Source organism: Vulpes vulpes, chromosome 6 (genome assembly GCF_048418805.1).
Source record: "Vulpes vulpes isolate BD-2025 chromosome 6, VulVul3, whole genome shotgun sequence".
NCBI lineage: Eukaryota > Metazoa > Chordata > Mammalia > Carnivora > Canidae > Vulpes > Vulpes vulpes.
In genome coordinates this window covers 8956196-8981913 of record NC_132785.1, presented here as the reverse complement: position 1 = coordinate 8981913, position 25718 = coordinate 8956196, and the positions used below count along the sequence as shown (strand labels likewise).

General features: G+C 35.9%; 1 protein-coding gene across 4 annotated transcripts in view; it reads right to left on the bottom strand.

Moving 5' to 3' along the window:
• Nucleotides 1–25718, bottom strand: part of VWA8 (von Willebrand factor A domain containing 8) — a 340735-nt gene that overhangs the window by 249657 nt on the left and 65360 nt on the right. For all 4 annotated transcript variants that reach the window (XM_072760629.1, XM_072760627.1, XM_072760630.1 and 1 more), the window contains 5 exons: nt 24943–25051; nt 22820–22924; nt 10760–10891; nt 8746–8880; nt 8581–8658 (listed from right to left, as the gene is read on the bottom strand). In XM_072760629.1, coding sequence (XP_072616730.1) covers nt 8581–8658; nt 8746–8880; nt 10760–10891; nt 22820–22924; nt 24943–25051 — 559 coding nt within the window. The remainder of the gene's footprint in view (nt 1–8580; nt 8659–8745; nt 8881–10759; nt 10892–22819; nt 22925–24942; nt 25052–25718) is intronic.

The window sequence follows — 25718 nt, the reverse complement described above, 5'->3', positions numbered from 1 at the left end:
GAGTCATAGCTATTGCCTTAAAACATTTCAGTCAACCCCCTGTTAAAATCAAGAAAGTATCAGTATCAAAATTCAAATGGCTATCAGTAGTTTGGAAGAATATCCTGGAAACAATGGAAGAGCATTCTGTTCCTGACAAAGCACAGAGGGTGAGGAGAATATTATGTGAAACAACATACACATCTACACCTGAACCAAAAAATGCTTTAGAAGAGTCAGTCTCTGAAGGTAAAGGAGTTTTGAAAATGCTTCCACCATTTATCGCAGTTTTACTTTCTTTTTTCTGCATGCACAAGCGACACAGGATCTAAATTAAGTCTAAAAGAGTTCTTCCATTACGAATAAAAAAAAATGCTAACTGATAAAGTCATGTCATAATTTAATTTGCTGCACTACCTTCTCAGCAAGACACAAAATAATGGTGTGTCTTATAATTGATGGCATGTTAGACTCAATCAGATACAGTATTATTACAGCACAGAACCACAGATTGAAGAGCCAGTGAAAGGCACAGGGAGTACATATAAATCAAACTGGGACATAACAGAAAACAGAGAGACAGCAGCAATGGAGCTAAACTGTGAAGAGTAAATGATCGGGTCCACAGGAGAAGGAGGTTCATACAGCACGAGCAGGGCAAGAAAGCATAGCTGCCTCACACAGCAAGTCATGCTGAAGAGACCGAGCCATTCTTGATGGCTGGAGTTAAAACGTGAATGTTAGCCCTATGGTTGAAGCCTCAAACCTGGCTATGAGAGGCTTGGAGGGGCCAAATTTAAAAAGTGGTGTGCCAAGCAACAGAATTTGAATAGTATCCTCCAAACTATTAGAAGCTGAGTCAAAGGCTTAAAGCAGGGGGAAAATGACAAAGAACAAAATTGTGTTGGAAGGATGGGTTGGGAAAAACCCAGGCTGCAAACAGGTGGGAAGCCTAGGAAGTTAGTGTTGATAACCACGGTGAGAAGGGCTGAGCACCAGAAAGAAAGCCACTGTTACAGGAACACACAGAAGTGCTGACATAAATACCAATAAAAATGTGATAAGATTCTGAGCAATTAAAAAGAACAAATACTAAAACACCCAACAATGTGGATGAAGCGCAAATGCGTTATGCAAGCGGAAGAAACCAGACTCCAAAGGCTGCTTAAATCCATTGTGGAAAAGACAAAATAGGTAGAGGAAACAGATTACTGGTTGCCAGTGGCAGGGAGGGGGTGGCTACAAAAAGGCACAAGGGAATTTTTTGAGCTGATGGAAACATCCCATTATCTCAATTGAGATAGTGGTTATACAACCAAATGTGTTTATCAAAATGGACTGAACTTTACTATATGTGAATTGCACTCAATTAAAAACAACAACAACAACAAAAACCCTCTTAATTAAAAGAAGAAAAACAAAAACCACCAAAACTGTGCTAAGGTGGAACAAAGCCACACTCATTCATTCATGTGTTGCCTGTGGCTGCTTTTCTCCTGCAATAGCAGAGTCGACTTGTTTCAACAGGGTCCACCTGGTCCACAAAGACAAAAATATTTATGATCCAGCCCTTTCAAGAAAGAATTTATCAACCTTGTTATAGAGTAATTTCACTCATTTGTTTGATGCTCCTTAAAAAAAGCCCATAAGTGTCCATAAAAGAAATGGGAAGACAGTAACAGAATGTGCATAAACATTCAGTTCAAGCTAACTAGAGAACAGAAATGAGTTGTTTTCTAAATACATCCTGAATTAAATCTCCAAAAGAAAAGAGTATATATTCGGTTCTAAATAACAGCCATAGGTTGTTTTTAGAAATGTTCACAAAACCCTCCCATTATATTACCACATCTTCTGATTCGACCTATTGCTTAAATTATATATTTGATAGATATTTTTTCTTGTTAAAGTGACAAGAGACTGGCTTTTTACTGAAGTAATTAGCTAGTGCTCTAAAACTGCTTCTTTATATAACTTCTATGAAACAACTAGCTTTTCTGTGTATTTGAGGTGTGAAGTGAGTGTGCATTCAAATAATTAGAGACGTTATCACTTCATTTCCTTAAAGCTGCAAAATATGGATAACAAAGCTTGTGGCATTTTTATTTTAAAAATAAAGCACAAGCACTATATGAAAATATTTAAAATGTGGTAAGGAAAGAAATTATATCAGCTGCCTAAAAATGATTTTGATATATATGAATTGTATTCATTATTTTTAGAATGAAGAAATGTAATAAATGATGAAATGTATAGGCAATAATCACAATGGTGACTTTAAAATTAGTTGAGCATAAATTTGAGTAACCTTTTCCAATAATGGTCATATATTACAGAGAGCCACCTACACTCTGTTGTTTCCAATAAAGTTTATTTATGAAGCAACTTGTTGGAGTAAGGTTGTAGTTTGTGGCTTTACAATTTAATTTGTAAAATTCCCTGTGTGTGCAACTGCCACCTGCTTATTAGTACCCTGATGAAATTTACTGAGGTAACTAACCCATACAATGCATAATTATAATGCACTCTAACTTATCTATGAGATTATGACAAACGTTATAGTTATTGGTCCTTGTAGCACAACTCTGACATTCCAGGCAAGAAATATGAAATCCTATTGAATAAAAATGTTCTTTCAAATTAGAAGGGAAATTTTATCCTGCTGACCTTGAAATTTTTATATGCACCAAATTTTATACTTTGATAGACTGCAATAAATTTTAAAGCACATTCAATACAAAGGAGATAGGAAACAAAGCAATGTCATCAACAAGGAGAATCTGAAGAAGACACGAGATAGGAACCTTAGTAAGCCTGAGACTTGAAAAGGATTGCTCACATCAACCATTTTAAAGTTCTCAAGTGACGATGACATACATTGTTTTCTAAGAATATATTTTGTAATACAAGAAATTTGAAGGAGCTGAGGTAAATAAATTCTAAGGTAACCTAATGAAGATCAGTCTAGTGAGAAAAGAACAAATACAAAGAAGAGAGGAAGGATGACACATGGTAGCGAAATAAGAAGTCAAGAAGACAAGATGAGCTACATAGAATCATAGAAAGTCTGCCTCCAAGGTTGAATATTAACCATTTAAATGAATACAGCTATCTGAAAATCCTGATGAGAGAAAAATCCAAAGTCAAGGCAAAGACAAGAAGTGAGTAAATAAATCCAAGACATAGAGTAGTGAAAACAAAGAAGAAAGAATGAAAGAAAGAAAGAAACTTTCCACTGTGTTTGGTTAAACAGGAAGAAGTAGAAATTGTAGATAAGATGGAAGATAGAGAAAAGGATTTGGTTTGAGTTTAGCTATAGGAAGAAAAACTTAGCTAAAAAATCAAAATGACTCTAAGATTTCAATGTTTTCAATAGTGATTATTCTCATTAAAAGTCCCAAGAACTCATTTATTCTTAAAATTCTTATTGGAGTTGACTTGGCTTTTATCCAACCAGTACTTTAACAAAAGAAAGATATCTCAGCTCTGGTGCTGTTTATGATGGTGTGGAAAGAAATCTGGAAACATGCCCTTATCTGGTTATGAAGGAAAATAATAATAACTTGGATTTCTTCAATACTATGAAATCACTGGCTTCAACACTATAAAAAGAATAACCAGTTAAAAGAATCTGACCTAACACTTGAGCCAAGTGATTTAAGATTTTTATAACCTATTATAAAACTTACTTTATGTACTGCCACAAATTTGTGTTAAGGCTCTGTTTTTCTTTTTCTTCATATGAAATCCAGTTCTAAAAATAGCTGTCTAAAAATAAAGCAAAACCCACAGATTAAGTGTGGCTTTATACATGTACAAATAACAGGGAAATCTCCACATCTTCTAGGAAAACAGATGTTGGGTTACTTATTCCCACTAAATTCTCTATGTCAGCTCAAACTTCCAGAAAGTTTTCACTAATATGGACTATACTATTATAAAACCCAAACCCATCTTTAATTCTAGCAAATTCGTCCATCTGTCCAAGAGAGATCAATGAACTCTACAAATTAATGTGAAAATGTGAACAAAGAGTCTTATATTTGATCTCAGGAGCTTGGTTTCTATCACGAAAACAAACTGATTAACAGTTTACAAATCTGTAAATGTCAATACAGTGCCTAATTTATGCTTTAATCCAGTTCATGGAAAGAAGCTGAAGCTCTATGGAGAGAGATGGAAACAGACCTCACCTACATTTTTATATTTCTCTATCCTTTTTTGAAGTCTATGCTTTCAGCAATGATTTTTCTTCTAGATATTTCTGTAAAGACTAATGAACAGAAAAGCTAAATTGGAAAAGGGGTTTTCAGCATATGCAATTAATTTGCATAATTAACTCTGCGTAGTTTTCTCAATCCTTTCTGGTAGAATCTTCCTACCTTTGTTTAGCCATCAATTAACAAACTGAATAAGAAAGTAAAAAAACATTAAAATAGTATTCTTGTTAGCTTGCTGTCACTCTCCAAAAATACATAAGAAATCTGTTCTCAGCCTCTTAAACTAATTATTTCACATATAAAGATAAGATTTTCAATGACAGGATACTTTGGATAATTTTCCAGTGGAACTGAGATCTGAATTGGTAGATACAAAGACACTCTCTTGCTTGGTTTTTCTTTTAATGAACAGCAGAATTAGGTGACCATAATTTTCACAGCTCAAGCACAGAATCTTAGGATAATTTACCACTACCAGTAAATCACCATAAACTGACTATAGAAACCTGATAGAGAAACCATATTATCTGGAAAAACTGATGAGGTAAAAGTATTTTTCAGCTTTCATGAGAATGAGAGTTTTTATTTTATTTTTAAAGATTTTATTTATTTATTCATGAGAGAATAAATAAATAAGAGACAGAGAGAGAGGCAGAGACATAGGCAGAGGGAGAAGCTGGCTCCATGCAGGGAGCCTGATGTGGGGCTTGATCCTGGGACTCCAGGAACATGCTCTGGGCTAAAGGCAGGCGCTAAACCACTGAGCCACCCAGATGTCCCAAGAGTTTTTATTTTAATGTGAATAATCATGTGTATAATTTTAGTTATAATACTACTAACAAATTAGGTTGGAGTCATAGAGAAAAGAAATATTATCCTCAAAAGGTCTCCATATGATTTCAAAGCAATGGCACCTGGGAAATAAATTATCCTTGTATTATCCTTGACCTATAAGTGGAATATAAGATACCATAGAAAAAATTAACTTATTTTACAAATATATTAATGATTTGGGTCCCCCCTCAAAATTTAGTAGAACAGTATTTTCATTGGAAATTAGAAAGGTGATATTTAACAGGTTGATGAAATGATAAAATGCAATCCTCAGATCACTTCTAACATGAGCTACGTAAGGGTAGAGACAGATGAGCTAGCATACTGAACTACCTTCTGATCTCTACAAAAGACATCAAGAAGAGTGATTTCATAAGAGGGCAAGGTAGCCTTCATGGCATCTTCCGAATATTTAATTTTAAGATAAACTCCCTCTCCCACTTCCTTAATTCCCTTTAAAAAGCCAGTAGATCTACAATTAAGTCATAAAAACTCATTTCAAAATATATTTTCAGTGGGTTCCAAGACTTGTCACCTCCCGTACAGTGTAGAAATTACTTTCTCTACATGTTTATAGCTAAAGACCAAGGATATCACTACTATTTTAATCTCTTCACTTTTATTTTCTTCATGATTTCATAAACTTGGATCCTATGCTTCTTCATAGATTTTATTTAAGCTCTGGTCAATTCAACCAATAGGCACAAATTACCCTAAAGCAGTATTGAAAGGAATCTTTTCAACGCTTTGAAGGATGAGCTGCTAACAATACTTTCTATAATCCAGAGTCACAATATGTGACTGGTTTGAATGTCATTTTTCCAAAAAAAAAAAAAGAAAAACTTTCTTAATGTAAGTTAACAATAAGAAAGTTTAACTAAAGAATAAACTAAAACTGCAAAATACAACCTAAAATGTACCTAACTAGTATTACATCCACTTAAAAAATTGTTTAAAGAATAAAAACAGAGACTTTGCTGTAAGTAAAAAGATCCACCCAAAGCCTAACATATAGAATCAATACATTAGTAGGATAAAATGCCTTAGGAGATACCATTACAAACAAATACACATGAGAAAACTTTACTCAGTAAAAACATCAGTTGTAAGTTTGCTTTTTTATCATTCTATATACAACATGTACATTCACAAAAATAATTCAAAAGACTTAGGAATAAATTTAACCAAGAAGATAAAAGAAAACTATACAACATTGCTGAAAGAAATTAGAGACAAATAAATGAGAAGATATTCGTGTTCACAGATTGAAAGACATATTAAGATGATAATACTACCCAAAGTGATCTATAGATTCAGGGCAGTTTCTATCAAAATCTCAACAGCAACTTTTTCATAAACAGAGAAACTTATTCTAAGATTCAAATGGAAACTCGAGGGATCCTAAATATTTAAAACAATCCTGGAAAAGACAACAAAGTTGGGGGTCTCACACTTCCTGACTTCAAAACTTACCACAAAGCTGTAGCAATCAAAAGAGAGTGGAATTGAGATAAGGATAGGCAGATAAAATAATGGAAGAGAAGAGAAGGCCCAAAATTAAACTCTTGTATATATTGCCCAATTGATTTTTGACAAGAATGCCAAGACTAGGGCAGCCCAGGTGGCTTGGCGGTTTAGCACCGCCTTCAACCCAGGGCCTGATCCTGGAGACCCAGGATCAAGTCCCACGTCGGGCTCCTTGCATGGAGCCTGCTTCTCCCTCTGCCTGTGTCTCTGCCTCTCTGTGTGTGTGTGTGTGTCTCTCATGAATAAATAAATAAAATCTTAAAAAAAAAAAAAAAAAAAGAATGCCAAGACTATTCCATGAGGAAAAGACTGTCTTTTCAACAAACGCTGCTAGGAAAACTGGATATCCATATACAAATGATCTGAAGCTGGACCCTTACTTTTCACTGTGTACAAAAATTAATTCAAGATGGATCAAGGGATCAAAGACCTAAATGTGAGACCTAAAACTATAATACTCTTAGAAGTAAACATAGGGAAAATTCATGATATTGGACTTGGCAATGACTTATATTCTATGTAATACCAAAAACATGGGCAACAATAACAAAAATATAAATTAGACTTCATTAAAATTAAAAATTTCTGTGCATCAGTGGAAAGTATGAAGAGTGAAAAGACACCTACAGAATGGGGAGAAAATATTTGCAAATCATGACTGAAAATGGGTTAATATCCAGAATATATAAAGAACTCCTACAACCCAACAACAAAAAGACAAACTAACTGAAACATAGGCAAGGAATTTGAATAGGCATTTCTCCAAAAAAGACATACAAATGGCCAATAAACACATGAAAAGATGCCCAATCTCATTAGTCATTAGGGAAATGCAAATCAAAACTACTAAGGAGTTACCACCTCACACATTGCTGGTGGGAATGTAAAATGGTGCTGCTGCTCTGGAAAACAGTTTAGCAACTCCTCAAAAAGTTAAACACAGAATTACCACAGAATTACAATACAGCAGTATCATTTCTAGATATATACCTAAAAGAACTAAAAGTAGGAATTCAAACAGATACTTATACACCAATGTTTATGGGAGCATTTTTCACACTAATCAAAAGGTGGAAACTACCAGTGTTCATCAACATTTAAAAGATAAGCAAAAAGTAGTATATCTATACAAGAGAAAATTATAAAGCCATATAAAGAAATGAAACTGATATATGCCATAACATGAATGAACCTTGAAAACATCATGCTAAGTAAAATAGAGACAAAATGACAAAAAGTGTATGATTCTACTTAAAACAAGTACCTAGAATAGGCAAATTCATAGGGGCAGGAAGCATAGAGGCTACCAGAGTCTGGGGTTAGGGGAATGGGAAGTTATTCTTTAATGAATACAGACTTTCTACTTGAAGAAAAATGTTCTGGAAGTAAGTCAGACAAAGAAAGACAAATACCATATGATTTCACTTAAATGTGGAATCTAAAAAACAAAATGAATAAACAAACAAAAAGCAGAAACAGATCTGTAAATACACAAAACAAACTAGTGGTTGCCAGAGGGGCGGGATGAGGGGGGACGGGTGAAAGAAAAGGAGATTCAGGAAAGAAATTTAAAAATTCTGTAAATCAATAGTGGTGGCAGTTACACATTTAATTCCAAGGAACTGTACACTTAAAATTGGTTAAAATGGTAAGTTTTATGTATATTTTTCCACAACAAGAAAAAATAGTCTCTTCAGTGAAGACCTAATTATCTCCCACTGCTGCAGAAACCCATTTTGTTTAGATTTCCAAATTACTACTAAATGTGTTCTGCGTATGTATGCACCTGCAGGTAAATTGAATCTCTCTTGAAAAGCAGACCCTGGTATGTTGTGCACAGGAGATGTCCCAGAATGCATTTTCAAAAATTCCAAATAAATATAATTGTACTCCAAATTGCTGTTGTCATTTATGTACATCAAAATTAACAAGTCATAACTCAAGGAAGAATATTCTTAGGTTCTACTGATGGTCCAAATATGTATGTTTACAGTCCGAGTGCTAAAAATGAACGTCATACCTGATAGAGCATGATGGGTTCTATGTTGTATCCTAAGTTATCTGCAAAGTTCTTAGCAATGACTGTTTTTCCACAACCCTACAAATGGAAACACAATCATTCAAGGGATAAGTCAAAACAACCAAAAGTCAGGAAACAAATCTGCAGTGAGACTGCTATTCTTACTTTTCCTCCAATTAAACATATGTCCTTAACCATGTGAGACTGCATCATTTCAGCCAATAGTTGTTTATGGCTTAAAGTCTGTGTAAAATGGTCTGATGCACAAGGTTGATTTATTGGCCTGGTCCCAGCTGGCACCTATAATTAAAGAGAAGTAAATATAATATGCATATGTTTTTCTCAAAACATTAGTAAATGAAAGCACATAACTATGCTTTAGAAGCCCCTAATAATTCCTTGCTCAATTTAATTCTGTACTGTTTTTGATATTTTAATACAGCAACAAGTATTTTCTCATTCACAGATCTGATCATCATTACCATCAGCCCTCCAAATCAATCATCCCTTTAAAATTAAAGCTCTGCGCTGTCAGATATTTTCATAAGAATCATGTCATTTTCAGGCTATTTATAACTTATAATAACAATGTCACTACTTGAGAATGAAGCTTTTTGTCCAAATTCCAATGCTCAGTACAGAATTTAGAGTCAGTTCATCAGGACTCTCCAAAGTCACCACTGACCTCCTGATTTTTAAAATCCATGTCTACAAATCCTTTTCCACTCTTAGCTTACCACTCAGAAGCATCTGTTCTTAAAATCTCTCCTCCCATCCTTCACACCTACTTCTTTTATTTCCTATCTCCTCCTTATTAGTCTCCTGGGGACCCCACTAGAAGATTTCCATGTTCTGCTGAGGACTCAGGACTTGATCATACTGTACGCAGCATGAACCCTACAGAATTATAAGTTTGGAAGTGACAAGCGCAGATTAGTATTTAAGAAAGATCATCCTGGTGGTAACAAAAAAGGCTAACTGGAAGGGACTGCAGGCAATGAAGTCAGAAAGCCATTATCAAAGGGAAACAAATAATGAAATCTTGTTCACACCTCATGCCTCTGGACAAACTGTTTAAACTGCCTCAAGTGTCTTATCACCTTTCCACTCCTGACCGCTGGAAAAATCCTATGTCATCCTCCAAGATGTATATATTTGTACATATATTCCACAGCCATTCCAATGTAATCCTTACTCATCTGATTCTATTTAGACCATCAGCCTAGTAAGGTCATTCATCTGAAGAGACAGCAGAGCGTAATGGAAAGTGATCCTATCTAGAAATCTCATCTGTGATGTTTCTCAGCTGGTGGCCATGGGTGAATCAATTACCCTCTTTACATTTCCGCTTTCTAATCTATAAAATGGACAAAATAAAACCTGCCTCCAGGGTTATTGGGGGATTTAGTGGCATAATATATGCAAACAGGCAAATATAGTGACTAATACAGAGTGGGCACTAATAATTCTTAATACAGAGCCTGGCTCACGGTAGATATAATCAATGTCCAGTTTGATGAATGAATAAATACATTAATAAGTATTAATAATATCATTAAAGCACATAAAAAGTTTATAATTAACGTGTACTCTGGCACATAAGAAGGCAAGCATTTTTCTTTCCTACATTCGCTTAAAATTCACTTAAGTCTGTGTTTTTCAAGCTGTGTTTCTAAGGGACAGTTTCTCATCACCTCTTGGGGTTCTCAAGGCCCTCAAAGGAAAAGAGGTAGAGCAAGCAGATGGAGCTCTATGACCAAATATCCTTCCCTTCTTCTAAACACTTTGTAACTAGAACAGCTCCTCTTTTAAGTGTTGCATGTAGCTAAGAAAGATTTTATTTGAATAGAGTGGTCCTTAGCTGCTAAAATATGTTTGAAAATACTATTTCTTACTAAGGACTCAGAATACACAATGCTTTATTCAGTACTTAATTTGATTTTTCCAGAGGTCAACTTTGCTTTTTGATGAAAAGCTATCCCTGTGTTTCTCCTGAATTTTTCCAGTTTACAAACATACATGACTGTGGAGCCATAGATAAATAGAGATACAGATATATATATAGATGTGACATTACAGAACCAAAGAAGATTTATAAGAGGATGATAAACCCAATTTAGGTTATAAAAAATGCGCAGAACAAAGCACATCTTAGAAAGTATAAAGCTTGATCTGTTACCTGAATGGTCACCTCTTTTTCTGCAATCCGGACAGTCACCGCAGCTTGGGGGGCAGGGCTTTCCACCAGCCTCTGCACTCTCACCACCTCTTTAGGAAGCATAGAGCTATCTGAATCTTGGAGTTCAAAGCGCTACAAAATTACAAGAAAATCATGTAATTTACATTTTATTTATTTTTTTTAAGATTATATTATTTATTCATGAGAGACACACAGAGAGAAGCAGAAACATAGGCAGAGGTTCGAGAAGCGGGTTCCTCACAGGGAGCCCAATAAAGGACTCGATTCCCAGACCCTGGATCAGGACCTGAGCCAAAGGCAGATGCTCAACCACTGAGCCACCTAGGCATCCCTACTTTTTATTATAGTATTAATGTTGGATATCCGGAAGATTCCATCTTAATTAGAACTGAAACTCACTCTATATTATAAAAATAGAGGTAAAAAATTAATGAGTATTTTTTCCTGTTTTTACAAATGCCATTCTCTTTAAGCCAATTAGTAAAGGTAATATGCAAATAGTCCCTAAAATTTACTAAATGACAGGAAATGGAGACACTGAATTCCAGAACTGCTAGCAGTTTGCAGCCTACACTTCTTGTTAATCAAAGGTTCCAGTTTCCTGGAAAGGACGATGAGACTCCTGACAACATGTCAAAGTAAAATAAGACCTATTTTGGTTGATTTCTTAAATCAACTGACGTTAATGTTGCCTAAAATTAATGAAACCAGAACTTCCTGAACACCACTCTGCTGTTTGCTTATGTGGTTAGCCTAACTGATTACAATAAATTCTAACAGTCTTCCAGAGTATCACTCATGGTCACCGTGCCTTCTACGGTGTATGTTCTCAGTATTTATCAAACTGGTTGTAAAAGACCAAGACCATTGATTCTTTCTCCATGTGGATCAGTTATCAATGTTCTAACACTTGGTTACAGTCCTCATATCAGCTGGTTATATTTTTTAAAAATGCACACAAGAATACAAACAAGTATATGAAAAATGAGAATACTAATTAAAAATTAATTAAATCCTATGCCCTTGGATAGCAGCATGTTCAAGATGAAAAGCTCAATTCATTTTTAGTATCAAATAGGAAGAAATTATTCCCCCAAAATACTACTATAGTTTTAGAACATTATCACTATAATGAAAGAACTGAACCTCAATGCAAGAATAGATCACTGCTTATCCGACAGAATGACACAACTCCAGAAGTCAGAAGTACTTAAGACAATCACTTATTACTTTAACCTAAGAAAAATTGTCTATTTGTGCTACTATTATTCAAAAATATAAGTCTTATATATTATGCATTTTATACATGCAAATTCCCATAGTATTGCATAATTTGGTAGGAGTTACTTCCATGTAGTAGACAAATAACAATTATTGACACTTTAATTTCATGCAAAAAAAATGCTATACTGTATTTTAAGGGAAGTTTAATAGGAAAAGAGTAAGGCCTTAGCCAAGTAAATTCATTAGAATTTAGAACCTAGAGCCGTTAAATTCTAGGAAAACAAATATATTAGCTTAAAGGTATACCCGCCTACCATAACGTCAGCCTAACTTGACATAGCATTGATTGCAGGGAACTTCTATTCCAGAAATGAACACTAATGCCTTGAACCACTTGCTATAACTGGTTATGTCCTTATAAATAATTCAAGCTAAAATATTTCAGTAGAATTAAAATAGTAGGCTGGAATACCCTAAGATAGGAAAAGAACTCAAGTTGCAAGATGAATTATCACCTGCTGGCATAGGAAATTTAAAGGACTATTAACCAAAAAGGTAATTGAGGAGTAAAATACATATATTATTCTCACAGACTACATGTTAGCAAGAAATAGAAAATCAAATAAACCAAAGTTCATTTACTTTACCATTTTACATTAATGAGTTGCTCCTATTTATTCTGGCATGTCATTTAAACAAACAATACTAATGTATTTTTTTATACACTTTCTTTGGGATTACATTATTTGAACCATAAAATATAATATAATGAAAGGGACTGTTAATTACATGTTGGTCTGTAAGGCCTCCATGCTCACCTTCCCAAGTCCTAATCCTGTCCCTCCAAACTATTCATTTTCTTTATATCTTTTTCTAGGATGTGGAGCACTAGAAAAGAAATTCTCCATACTACCAAAAAAGTATGTAGCCCCCAGTCTGTGCTGGGCTCCTTCCCAAAGCCAATCAGCAACTAACACAAACCAATACTACTCTCCCTTAGGATCATCTGAACCAATTCATTCCTGTGTCAATAGGTCATCTAGCTGCCTTCTCCAACCACAACAGAGCCTTCAGGCACATACCCCTCCATTCTTTGCTAGAATATAAACTCCACTGACAAAATAAAAATATATCTATTGGGTTCACTCAAAACCTCCAGAACCTAGAATCACACATGGGGCATAGTCAATGGTCAATAAAGGTTTGTTATATGAACAAATAAATGAAATTCTTTCCCTTTAATCCTCAAAACCATCTCTATTTTCAACAATCCTCACTTCTTTTCCCACCATCTCAGTAGAAAAGACTTTTGCTTTAATTATGAGCAAGTGGAAAGCCACTATAAGTCTGCTTTCTCCATCTCAGTTAATGGTAACTCCTTCATTCCAGATGCTGGGTAGAAAAATATGTTCTTCCATTATTCCAAACCAAGGCACAATGGTGCTCTGAAAATGTCCTTTCCTGCCTTTCCCAGATCATATTTCCATAAATATTTTCCATGTATTCCACAGATTATATCCTTTCTTCCTATGAAGATGTTTGTCTTCCCATTTCAAGAAACAAACGAAAAGCCATTTCTTGATTCTATATAATCCTTGAGTGACCCACCATCTTTTCACTTTTCCCCATTTTTAAAGGTAGTATATAATTACTGTTTCCATTTCCTTATCTCTGATTTACCATCCAGCCCACTGATTTTTTGGCTTGCATTCCCACCACTCCACTAGCATTATTTCTGGTAAGTTCACCAATAATATTCTATTTGCCAAACTAAAATAAATAAATAAAACTAAATAAATTAGTTTTCCTCCTATTTTACTGTTCCCTCCTTCTCAGTCTTTCCAGTGGGTTCTTTTCCCTTAACTGAGCAGTGTACACAGGGTACCTCAAGGGTAGATATTTCATATTTTCTATATTCACTGTTTAAATAATCTCATCCAGTTTCAGACTACAAACCATCTGTATGCTGACTACTCTTCCTCTGCCTCATTTGAAGGTTCTCCGCACACTGTCCAATTCTTAAATGTTGTCTCTACCAGTGTTTAGTCTTTAGATAGTATTTCTTCTCATCATATATGCAACTCTTCGGTTTTTTTCACCCATGTGATCAATTCAACTAATACCCATACATTACTGACTCCCAAGTATTTATCTTTAATATCAAAAGAGCTCCAGATCCATATATATGTTTTCAAGTCTATGAGACAGACACACTTGGTCCTACCTAAAAAGGACTGAGAGCCAAAACACAGTACTAGAAGGTACTAGAAGACCAAATATACTTGTTAATACACTGCAACAAAAGCATACCACCTCAAAGTAGAGCAGATTCACAGAGAGAGTATTTTCTTTAAGATATCCTTAACTAAAAGTTAGGAGTGATTTTATGTATATAGAAACATGTTTTTAGAGCATCAACATCATACAGTGAGTACCGTCTGAGATTTCTCTCAGATTCCTTTTAGCCATTTTAATAGTTTAGGAAAAAATGATGTTCTGAATTTCAGCTAACTATATTTTCAGTGAGTAATAATTTTTCCTTAAAAATTATCTAAGTGGTTATGCTAAAATCCAAATGAATATCTAATTCATATTCAATTATCCATTAATTTCTATGACAATGTAGGTCAGAAAATGATTATCCAGGAAAAGTTATATATGCACCTTCTTGGTTTACAATATATAATAATATTTCTAATTCTTAATTCAATATCCTTCCCCAACTCAACAACATTGCCTTAATCTTCACCTCTGGTAATTCAAAATTATTTAAGAATATATAAAATTTCGTTCCTGTGAACAAAATAGCTTGAGAAAACAGAGAAAATTAGAATAACAAATGGGCCACATGGACTGTGCCAGGACAGATCACAAAAATTATACCAATAGATAGACTGCTACCATTTTTAAAAAGAGTGATTTAACACTTTGATCTGGTTGTATGTATCAGTGTGTAAAGATCTCACAAAAAGAAAGTTCTTTAGGTTCAGACAAATGAATTTAAGCTCTCTATCCACCTTTATGTATGTTCCTTAATTAGCTCTATACACAATTAAAGCAAGAAAAGATAATCACTTTTCTAATCGTATCCAAGTAATATTCTGTTTTCATTTTGTTAGGGTCTAAAATAAAATTTAAATTATTTACTATTTGTAATATGGACCTTTAGTCATTTTTCTATGTTCCTCTTAATTATAAAGGCCAAACAAAATGAAACAATACTAGCTACTTTCTTTAGAAAACTCAACTCCTTAAAGGTATTCTTTAACTCATCTGTATGACTAATTGTTTTTTTTCCTTTAATTCCAGTAGAGTTACATACAGTGTTATATTAGTGTCAAGTGTACAATATAGTGATTCAACACTTCCATACATTAGTCATTGCTCATCATGATCCCCTTCACCTATTTTAACCATCCCCCCACTCACCTCCCCTCTAATAACCTGTTTGTTCCCTATAGTTAAGAATCTGGTTTTTGGTTAGTCTTTTTTTTTTAGTTGTTCATTTGTTTTGTTTCTTAAGTTCCACATATGAGTGAAATCATATGGAATTTGTCTTTCTCTGACTTATTTCTCTCGTTATACTCTCTAGCTTCACCCATGGCAAGATTTCATTCTCTTTTATGGCTGAATAATAAATATTCCATTGTATATATCACTGCAAGAGTTTGCATTTCCATTAACACTGTACAAGTGTTCTTTTTTCTCCACATCCTCACCAACACTTGTGGTTCTTGTGTATCTGATTTTAGCCATGTTTACAGATCTGAGGTGATAGCTCATTGTGGTCTTGATTTGCGTTTCTGATGATGAGTGATTCTGCACATCTTTTCTTTCTTTTTTTTTTTTAAGATTTTATTTATGTATTCATGAGAGAGAGAGAGAGAGAGAGAGGCAGAGAAACAGGCAGAGAGAGAAGCAGGCTCCATGCAAGGAGCCTGATGCAGGACTCGATCCCGGGTCTCCAGGATCATGCCCTGGGCTGCAGGTGGGGCCAAACCGCTGCGTCACCAGGGTTGCCCTGCACATCTTTTCATATGTCTGTTGGTCATCTGTATGTCTTTGCAAAGTATCTGTTCATGTCTTCTGCTCATTTTTTAATTGGATTATTTGTTTTTTTGATGTTGAGTTGTTTATACATCTTGGATAATAACCCTTTACTGAATACATCATTTGCAAATTTCTTACCCCATTAAGTAGTTTGTCTTTTGGTTTTCTTGATTGTTTCCTTTGCTTTGCAAAAGCTTTTTTATTTTGATGTGGTCCCAACAGTTTATTTTTTGCTTTTGTTTCCCTTGCCTCAAGAGACATATCTAGAAAAATGTTGTTATGGCTGATGTCAGAGAAATTACTGCCTATGCTCTCTTCTAAGATTTTTATGGTTTCAGATCTCACATTTAAGTCCTTAATCCACTTTGAGTTTATTTTTGTATATATGTAAGAAAGTGATCCAGTTTCATTCTTTCACATGTAGCTGTCCAGTTTTCCCAACACTATTTGTTGAAGAGACTATCTTTCTCCCATTGCCTACTGCCTCTTTTGTTGATTAACTGATCATATAATTGTGGGTTTATTTCTGGGCTTTCTATTTTATTCTATCGATCTATGTGTCTATTTCTGTGCCAGTACCATATTGTTTTGATTACAATGGCTTTGCAGTATATCTTGAAATCTGGAATTGTGATCTCAGTTTTTTTCTTCTTTTTCAAGATTGCTTTGGCTATTTGGAGTCTTTCATGATTCCATATAAATTTTAGGGTTTTTTTTTTCTAATCCATGAAATATGCTGTTGGTATGGTGATAGGAATTGCATTAAATTGTAAATTACTGTGAGTAGTATGAACACTTTAACAATATTTGTTTTCCTAGCACATGAACACGGAAAATGTTTTCCATTTCTTTGTGTCACCTTCAATTTCTTTCATTAATGTTCTATGGTTTTCAGAGTACAGGTTTTTTGGATTTGGGGTGCAACTATAAATGGGATTCTCTTAATTTCTATTTCTGCTTCTTTATTATTAGTATATAGATATACAAAGGATTTCTGGATATTGATTTTCTATCCTGTGAGCTTATTACTGAATTCATTCATCAGTTCTAGCAGTTTTTTGGTGGAGCCTTTAGGATTTTCTCTATATAATATCATGTCATCTGCAAATAATGAAAGTTTTACTTCTTCCTTACCAATATGAATGCCTTTTGCTTCTTTTAGTTGTCTGATTGCTGTGGCTAGGTCTTCCAGTACTATGCTGAATAAAAGTGGCAAAAGTGGACATCCTTGTCATGTTCCTGATATTAGAAGAAAAGTTCTCCATTTTTCACCATGATGTTAGCTACGGGTTTTTCATATACAGTCTTATTATATTCAGGTATATTTCCTCTAAACCCAGTTTGTTAAGGGTTTTTATTATGAACAGATTTGTACTTTGTTAAACACTTTTTCTCTATTGAAATCATCATATGCTTTTTATTCTTTCTCTTATTGATATGATGTATCACATTGATTGATTTGTGAATATTGAATCATCCTTGCATCCCAGGAATAAATCCCACTTGATAGTGGTGGATAATTTTTTAAATATATTGCTGGGGGCTCTCTGTGCCTCCTGGATCTAGGTTTCTGTTTTCTTCCCAGATCAAGAAGTTTTCAGCTATTATCTCTTTAAATATACTTTCTGCCCCCTTTTCTGTCTCTTCTCTTTCTGGGATCCCTACAATGCAAGTGTTATTATGCCTGATGGTGTTGCTGAGTTCCCTAAGTCTATTTTCATTTTCTATTACTTTTTTCTCTCTCCTGTTCCATTTGATTGCCTTCCATTATTCTGCCCTCCAAGCTGCAGCTATGTTCTTCTGTTTCCTCCAATCTATTATTTATTCCATCTAATGTGGTTTTATTTATTTTTTTCAAAGATTTTACTTATTTATTCATGAGAGACACAGAGGAGAGAGGCAGAGACATAGGCAGAGGGAGAAGCAGGCTCCCTACAGGGAGCCTGATGCAGGATTCAATCCCAGGACCCCAGGATCATGACCTGAGCCAAGGCGGATGCTCAACCCTTTAGCCACCCAGATGTCCCATTCACCTAATGTATTTTTAATTTCAGTTATTGAGTTCTTTATCTCTGATTGGTTCTCTTTTGTTTTCTATCCCTTTGGTAAGGGTCTCGCTGAGGTCCTCCACTGTTTTCTCAAGTCCAGTGAGTATCTTTATGACCATTACTTTAAATCTCCACCAAGCATATTACTTATTTTAATTTTACCTCTTTTGCTGTGAATTTGTCCTTTTCTTTCACTTGGGAAATATTCCTCTGTCTCATTTTGTCTAACTCCTGTATCTATTTCCGTGTGTCAGGACAGTCAGCTACATCTCCAGGTCTTGAAAGTAGTGGCCTTAGAAGAGGAGGTTCTACAGTGCTCTGTAATGCAAAGTCCCCTGTTCACCAGAACCTGGCACTTCAGGGGTGTCTTCCATGTGTCTTACATGCATTCTACTGTTATGGCTGAGCCACTTCTGCCTTCAATCCAGTCATTTGCAACAGCTCTCCTTCCCTGTTGTGGACAGGGTTTGATCTCTGTGTTGTAAGTAGACCAATCTGGGGCCACCCTGGGCCAGTCCAGGGCAAGAGTCACTTTGTCAAGGTGCTCATACCTGTTGGAGCTGTTTGCACACTGCCAGGTTTATGGCATCACTTTGGGTGTGCTCTGGTCATGATGTATAGGAGGGGGTGTGTCCAAAGAATGCAGGGGCAGGGCACACTGTTAGCAAGTTAGGTAGGTTGTGTTAGTGCTACACTAGTTCATGTAGTCCACTATTAGTCCATGTACACTAGTCCATGTAGTCCATCTGAGGGATGGGGAGAGAAATGGTACCTGCCAGCATTTTTGTCTTGGAGAAGTCTCCCAAGGATCCCTGTTTCTCCACCACATGCTCTGAAATTAGTAACCAAATCTTCCTCCCATTTACCTCAGTATTTTTCAAACTGCTATTTCTATGTTGTATTTCAACTGTTATGCTATCTTTTTAAGGGTGGGTCTCAGACTGCTATTAGCCTCCCAGAGCCCAGCCCATAGATTTTCAAAGTGCCAGGTGTTAAGCCCCACTAATTGTAAGAACTCACAAAATTCAGCAACTCTGGTTTTCAAAGCCAAATGTTACAGAGATGCATCTTTCCAGTCCAGGTCTCCATACCTGGGGGACCTGGTATTAAGAGCCTGTACTTTCCCCCTGAGTCCAGTGTGTCCCTCCCACCCACAGACAGTTCCCCAGGTACATTTACCTCCTGATCACATCTCCACCTTTCCTACCCACTTTGATGTGGCCTCTTCCCCGTATTTAGCTGTCGAGAGTCTGCTCTGCCAATCTTTAGGTTGTTTTCTGGGTTATTTACACTGATGTGGGTGTTATCTAGTTGTATCCATGGGACAAAATGCCCTTAGCATTTTCCTACTCCACCATCTTCACTGGAAATCTAATTCGTGTAACTAGTTTTGAAATCAGAGATCAGAAACACATCAAAGTGGCTTCCTTATAAAAATAAATACCTTTGTTTATAACTGAATTTTCTAGGCACTGAATATCTTCTCTCAGTTGTATCACAAAAGAGTCCACATTGCTTCATTTTATCAGACTTTGCCATGACATTTTCTTCATCCCTGACTATTTACCCTTGTTCCTCAGGCACTGAGCACTGTGCTGATGGGCATCCAGGGAGCACATCTGGAATCACAGCCTCTTTCTTAAACACTACATGCTCTATTTCAATGTCAACTTAGTTCAGATGTTGGTTAAATCAAAGATGAATTCTAGTTTTTTCAGTGCCTAGAATACAACTTAAAGTAAACTATATTTTTCCCTTTCTTCATTATGCTAATTTAGATTCTTTCCCCAAATATACTTCTTAGCATCTATAAGGAAGAGCTTTTTATTAGTTTTAAAAAACTTACTAAAGTACCTAGAATCTACTTCTGATTTCTCACTATCACTAGCTACATAGAGAATACTTTTTTTTTCTGTATTCCCTTTGTAGATTTTGGGATAGGGAAGAAACAAATACTACTCCATTTGCTTAAGGTGGTAAAATCTTGGCCTCCAGAAAATGAAGGGCCTATACATACAGGCAACAGCTTAGTGTGTTCACATTCTACCTACTGCTTAGAAATCTGTTCCTTAATCCAAAGTGCAAAGAAAAACAAAAACTATCTTTCATAAAAAGGAATTAATTTGGGTAAGTCAATAAATCTCTGCCAAGAGTCAACATGTCTAAATATATTGTTATAAATTATGACTGGTCCTTTAGAAAACACTACCATTAAACTATACAATGAGGAAACTATGCCATGCATATTTTGAAAGAAAATCATGCTCCATATATTATGAACCACATATGATAAAAAATAAGAGTTTCATTAGTTTAAATAATAGGTGTATAACAATTTCAATAGTTTAATATAAAGGACTCACTTTTCAAGTTAATAATTTAAGTTATAGGCAGATAAATTTTACCTTAGTGTCATATAGTTATATTTGTTTTTTAAATTTATTTATTTTGAAACAAGGTGTAGTGAACATTCACTTTATGAAATGTTTTATCTTGGGATCCCTGGGTGGCGCAGCGGTTTGGCGCCTGCCTTTGGACCAGGGCGTGATCCTGGAGACCCGGGATCGAATCCCACATCAGGCTCCCGGTGCATGGAGCCTGCTTCTCCCTCTGCCTGTGTCTCTGCCTCTCTCTCTCTCTCTGTGACTATCATAAATAAATAAAAAATTAAAAAAAAAAAAAACTCTTGTATAAAATGTTTTATCTTGAAATAACTTCAAAGTTACAGGAAAGTTGCAGGACACAGTTGTTCAAAGAATGTCTCTTTTGCCTTCACTCAGATTTCTCAATGATTACCATTGTAGCACATTTATTCCCTCCTTCCTCCCTCCAGCAGCACCTCCAAACCCATTATCATTGGTATTTTTCTGAACCATTGAGGAGCAAGCTGCAGATATGATGCCTCATCGCCCCTAAACATTCTAGTTCATATTTCCTAAAATAAGCACTCGGGACAACATAATCACCACATAAGCTTCAGATCAGGAAATCATTTTAATAGAACACTGCTATCCAATCCACAGACTGTATTCAAGTTTAACCAACTATGCCAACAACGTCACTTTGTCCTATCTGGTCCAGAATCCAATGCAGGGCACATGTTGCATCTAGCTGTCATATCTCTTTAGTCTCTTTCAATCTGAAGTAGTTCTTTAGCTTTTTTGTCTTTTATGGACTGGAGAATTCTGAAGAATACAGGCCTTTCATTAGGTAAGATGGCCCTCAACCTAGGTCTATACCATACTTTCTCACGGCCAAACTCATAAGATGAATCTTTACCCAGAATGTCCCTGAAATGAGGCTGAACTCTTCTCAGCTCAACACTCAGGAGGGACACAATGTCAGTTTGTTCCACCTGGTCAAGTTGCTGTTTACCATAAAAGGATCATTTTCTTCTTTTGTAATCAACTGAGTATTTTGGTAAGAGATATTCTTATATTACATCAACATCCTATTCTTTTTTTAATGATATTTATTTATTTATTTATAAGAAAGAGAGAGAACATTAGTGGGGGGAGAGAGAGAGAATCTCAAGCAGAGGCCCCCTGAGTGTGGAGTACGATGAGGGGCTCAATCTCACAACCCTAAGATTATTGCCTGAGCTGAAATCAAGAGTTGGATGCTTAACTGACTGCACCACTCAGGTGCCCCAATATCCTATTCTTCATAGAACATCCACTCACCAGCTTTAAAATCTTTGATGAAAAAAAAAAAAAATCTTTGATGACTCCTGCCTAAATCAGCTACCACTGGTGGTTTGCCAAATGGTGGTTTTCTGTTTATATAATTCCTTTTGCATTCATTCAAGAAATTTTTCTTCTCCCTCTTATATTTATTTATTCACTTAGATCAATATGAATTTTGGGACTCCTATTTTGTTCGATGGTTTATAATTAGTTGTTACCATTGTTTATTTTGAGGCTAAACTTGTCCTCCATTTTAGCCAACAGAAGGCACTTCAAGCTGGCTCCTCTGTCACTTTGGCATATCAACATCATTTGTGAAACATTTCCTTACTTTCTGGTACAGTAAGACGATCCAGGTTCATTTCATTTTGTACTTTCTCTGTGCTAAGCCTTGAACCAGCTCTACGTCCTAGGAGTCCTGATTCCTTTTAGGAAGCATGGTATTTAGAAACCGAGGTCTCAGCACTTGGCATGATCATTGCCACTGGAGTGTCAGATTTTAGGCGTTCTTAGAGGACAGAGCTAAAAAATATGTGTCTGTATTCACAAATACATTGTATTTATTACTCTGTTTAGGTATATTGAAAAAAAGAGGAGTTCATTCTAATTCCTCCAATTCCAATTTAACACCTCAGGAGTCTTTCTTCCCCTCTTCCTTTCTATATTTATAAATTCTAATTTCAACGGTAAGAAACACAGCTCTTATAATCCTCAATATATTCACTCGCTCAACTGATTTACTTATTTGTTAAATGTAGCTAATGTCCCAGCCACACCAACTACTTCTGTACTTGTTTCCCTATCACTGCCATTCCCATGCCTTCATGCCTGGAAAAAAGAGAGGGAAAAGCAAGGGAAGGCAAAGGAAAGGAAAAAAGATGGAAAGTGAAAAGTAGTATGGGATAAAAGGGAGAAATGAGAAGAAGGGAAAAGAAGGGAGGAGAAGAGACAGTGGAAAAGGAAAGGAAAGTGAAACAGATACGCATTTTTTTAAATTTAAATTCAAGTTAGTTAAAATATAAGACACTTACTTTTAAAACACCTTCCACAGCCATCTTCCCTTCATGTCCCAGTAAAATAGTGTACGGGTAAAGCCACTGGATTGCATGTTTGATTGACATCATAGGAAAAGAATCCTATTTAGGAGCAAAAATGCATAGGAATGAGGAATATCTAAAATAATCACAGAAAATTGATCTGAAATACATATAAGACATTGAAATTCCCTATAAACAATAACCAACAAGTTTCTCATGTTTTCTAGAAGACTACACAAGTAAATACTCATTACTTCCTCTTCTCTTCCTGTTCCACACCCTTTCCCTGGGTAAGCTCACCCACTCCCACCTTTCAGCTGCCATCTATCTGTTAATGGCTCCCATGTCTCTGCCTCTGATCCTGACCTCTTTCCTGAGCTCTAGACTTGAACTCTCAATTGCCCAGATGTGACTCTAGATTTTCCATTGACTCCCATTCAGCATATCTGAAACTAGAAGTCTGAACACATTTCCCTACCCTACTCACCCCAAAGTAGCTTCTCCTTCACTTTTATTCCAAATCTGAGTTAGTCTCATTCACATGTACTTAGCTTCACAGTTATAACTGTAAGTTAGAAGTACTTGTAACTCTAAAAACTTTCTTCCAAATCAAACTGTCTTCCCAATTCTGTTCACTCTACTTTCAGAAGTCTATTAACAAGGACAATTAGAGAAATTTCAGTATAGGTTGTCTATTAGATGATATTGTAGAATTACTATTAACATGATGAGGGGTATGATTAACAGTTCTGGTTATGAGAAGAACATTCTACAGAATTCTTACAAGTTGCACACTGAAGTTTATAAGAATACTGACCACAATTTACTTTTAAATGGTTCAGAAAAAAAGAGAAAGCATTCAAATGTGGCAATATGCTAAAAATTGGTGATTCTAGTTGAAGGCACTGCGGATGTTCATTTTACTATCTGTGAACTTTTTTTTTTCTTTTTAGATTTGAGAATTGTAAAAATAAAAAGTTCCAAGCAAAAACAAAAAGAAGGAAAAGTGAAAGACATGCTAAACAGGAAGAGGGAAGCTGTTCTAAATACATAGAACAGGGTAAACAATACCTGTGAAACCTAACTCAGTCTCAGGAGACATAAATGAATAGCAACAACAGTTTAAAAATAAATGTCTTGTCCTGGTAGTATTCTTACTACCTGGGATGATGCTCTCCTTAGCAGAATCTCTCCTGTTTGCTCCTTATGGCACCATGCTCTCCCCATCCCTCCTCCCTGCCAGCAGAGGTATCATCCTCCAACATATATCTGATTACTATACACTTCATCTACTTAATATCTCATGGGCCACTTCTTTCACCCCATAAAATCCAGAAGCTGCACTCACCATGCCAAACACTTGACAATAAAGTTCTAACCTCTCTCTCTTCACCATACACACTTGCTCTAGTAATACAACTCAGCATTCTTCAAACATACCAAGTCCTTTTGTGATTCAACACCTTTGTAAGTGCTGTGCCTCCTGCATGGAGGGCACTTCCACCGTTCCTGACACAGCTCTCATGACCTCTGGTAAACTGTAGTGGACAATGTTAATGCTCCACCAAACATCTCAGATCTGTTTTTATCCTTTCTGAATCTCTCACCTTTCCCTTTCAACAGCCAACAGCTGCAGGGCTTTTAAAGAAGACTGCTCTTGAACTCCTGAAGCCAGCTTTGCTACAGGCCGAGAGCAGCTAGCGCCTGGAAATTTGTGTCCCTTGCAATGACCACTGAGTAATGACTCCTGGTTCCTGAGGGTGAAAGTACCAGTTCCCTGCCTCACGTAGGAGCAAGTATGAGGCACAGCTTAGACTACAATATGCCTCTGCAAGCTCTTCATGCCTCTTCAGGTGGAGTCCTCCTTCCCCCTGTGGAACTTTTAGCTGAGTTGCTGTCTACCTTCCCTCCTCCAAGGCTGGAAGCTCTTTAAGGGCTCAGGGCATGTTGCTGGTCTCTGTCCAGTTTACTGCGCTACAGCCAATTAATTGCAGGTCTTATAATATTTATAGAAGAATATGACATGGCAAACTGAAGTGATTAATCCCCAAGGATTAACTTTTAAATATTCTTCACCACATTTGGGTATACAAGTCATTAATATATTTTATACATACCAGGATTTGAACTGCAGCTGGTAAACTATCTAAAGGAAAATCTGGAAGTCCAAGAGTAGAAGATTCTTGGGAACAAAGAGTGGTGGCAAAGGACAGGAGCTGAGAAATTCTAGGGGAAAAAATAAAGTGATGTTAAATGTTATTCTAATAGTTTTAATATATAAAATGTGTTTATTTTTAAAATGTAAAATGGCTGAGCCAATTTAATCTAAAAGATGACACTAACTATTAAATTCTCAAGAAACAACAGCTTCATGTTATAATATTCCATTTAAAATTCAGAAGCTGATTAGATACACAGGTATATTTCTTATTTAAAAGATTATTTTTGTTTATTTATTTGAGAGAAAGAAAGAGAGAAAAAGCAGAAGTGGGAGCAGAGGCAAAGGGAGAGAGGGAGAAGCACCCTGCTGAGCAGGGAGCCCAATGCAGGGCTTGATCTTGGGGGCTTGATCCCAGGACCCCAAGATCATGACTTGAGCTGAAGGCAGATGCTTAACCACTGAGCCATCCAGGTGCCCCCAGACAGATTTCTTAAATATGACAATGTGTGAGGTTTTTCACAACCTGGCCCAAATTTATCCTGCCAACCTCCCCTCCCACCCTTCCTCATCCAAACCTGAATCCCAGCCACCAGGAGCTTTTTATAGCCTCAAGAACAAGGCATGCACTCTCATATCCCATGTTTTAAAAATAACTTCTTAGAATTCCTTACTTCCATTCTTTATCTGGCAAAAGCATACTCATTCTTTAGAACCCATCTCAAATGCCAATGT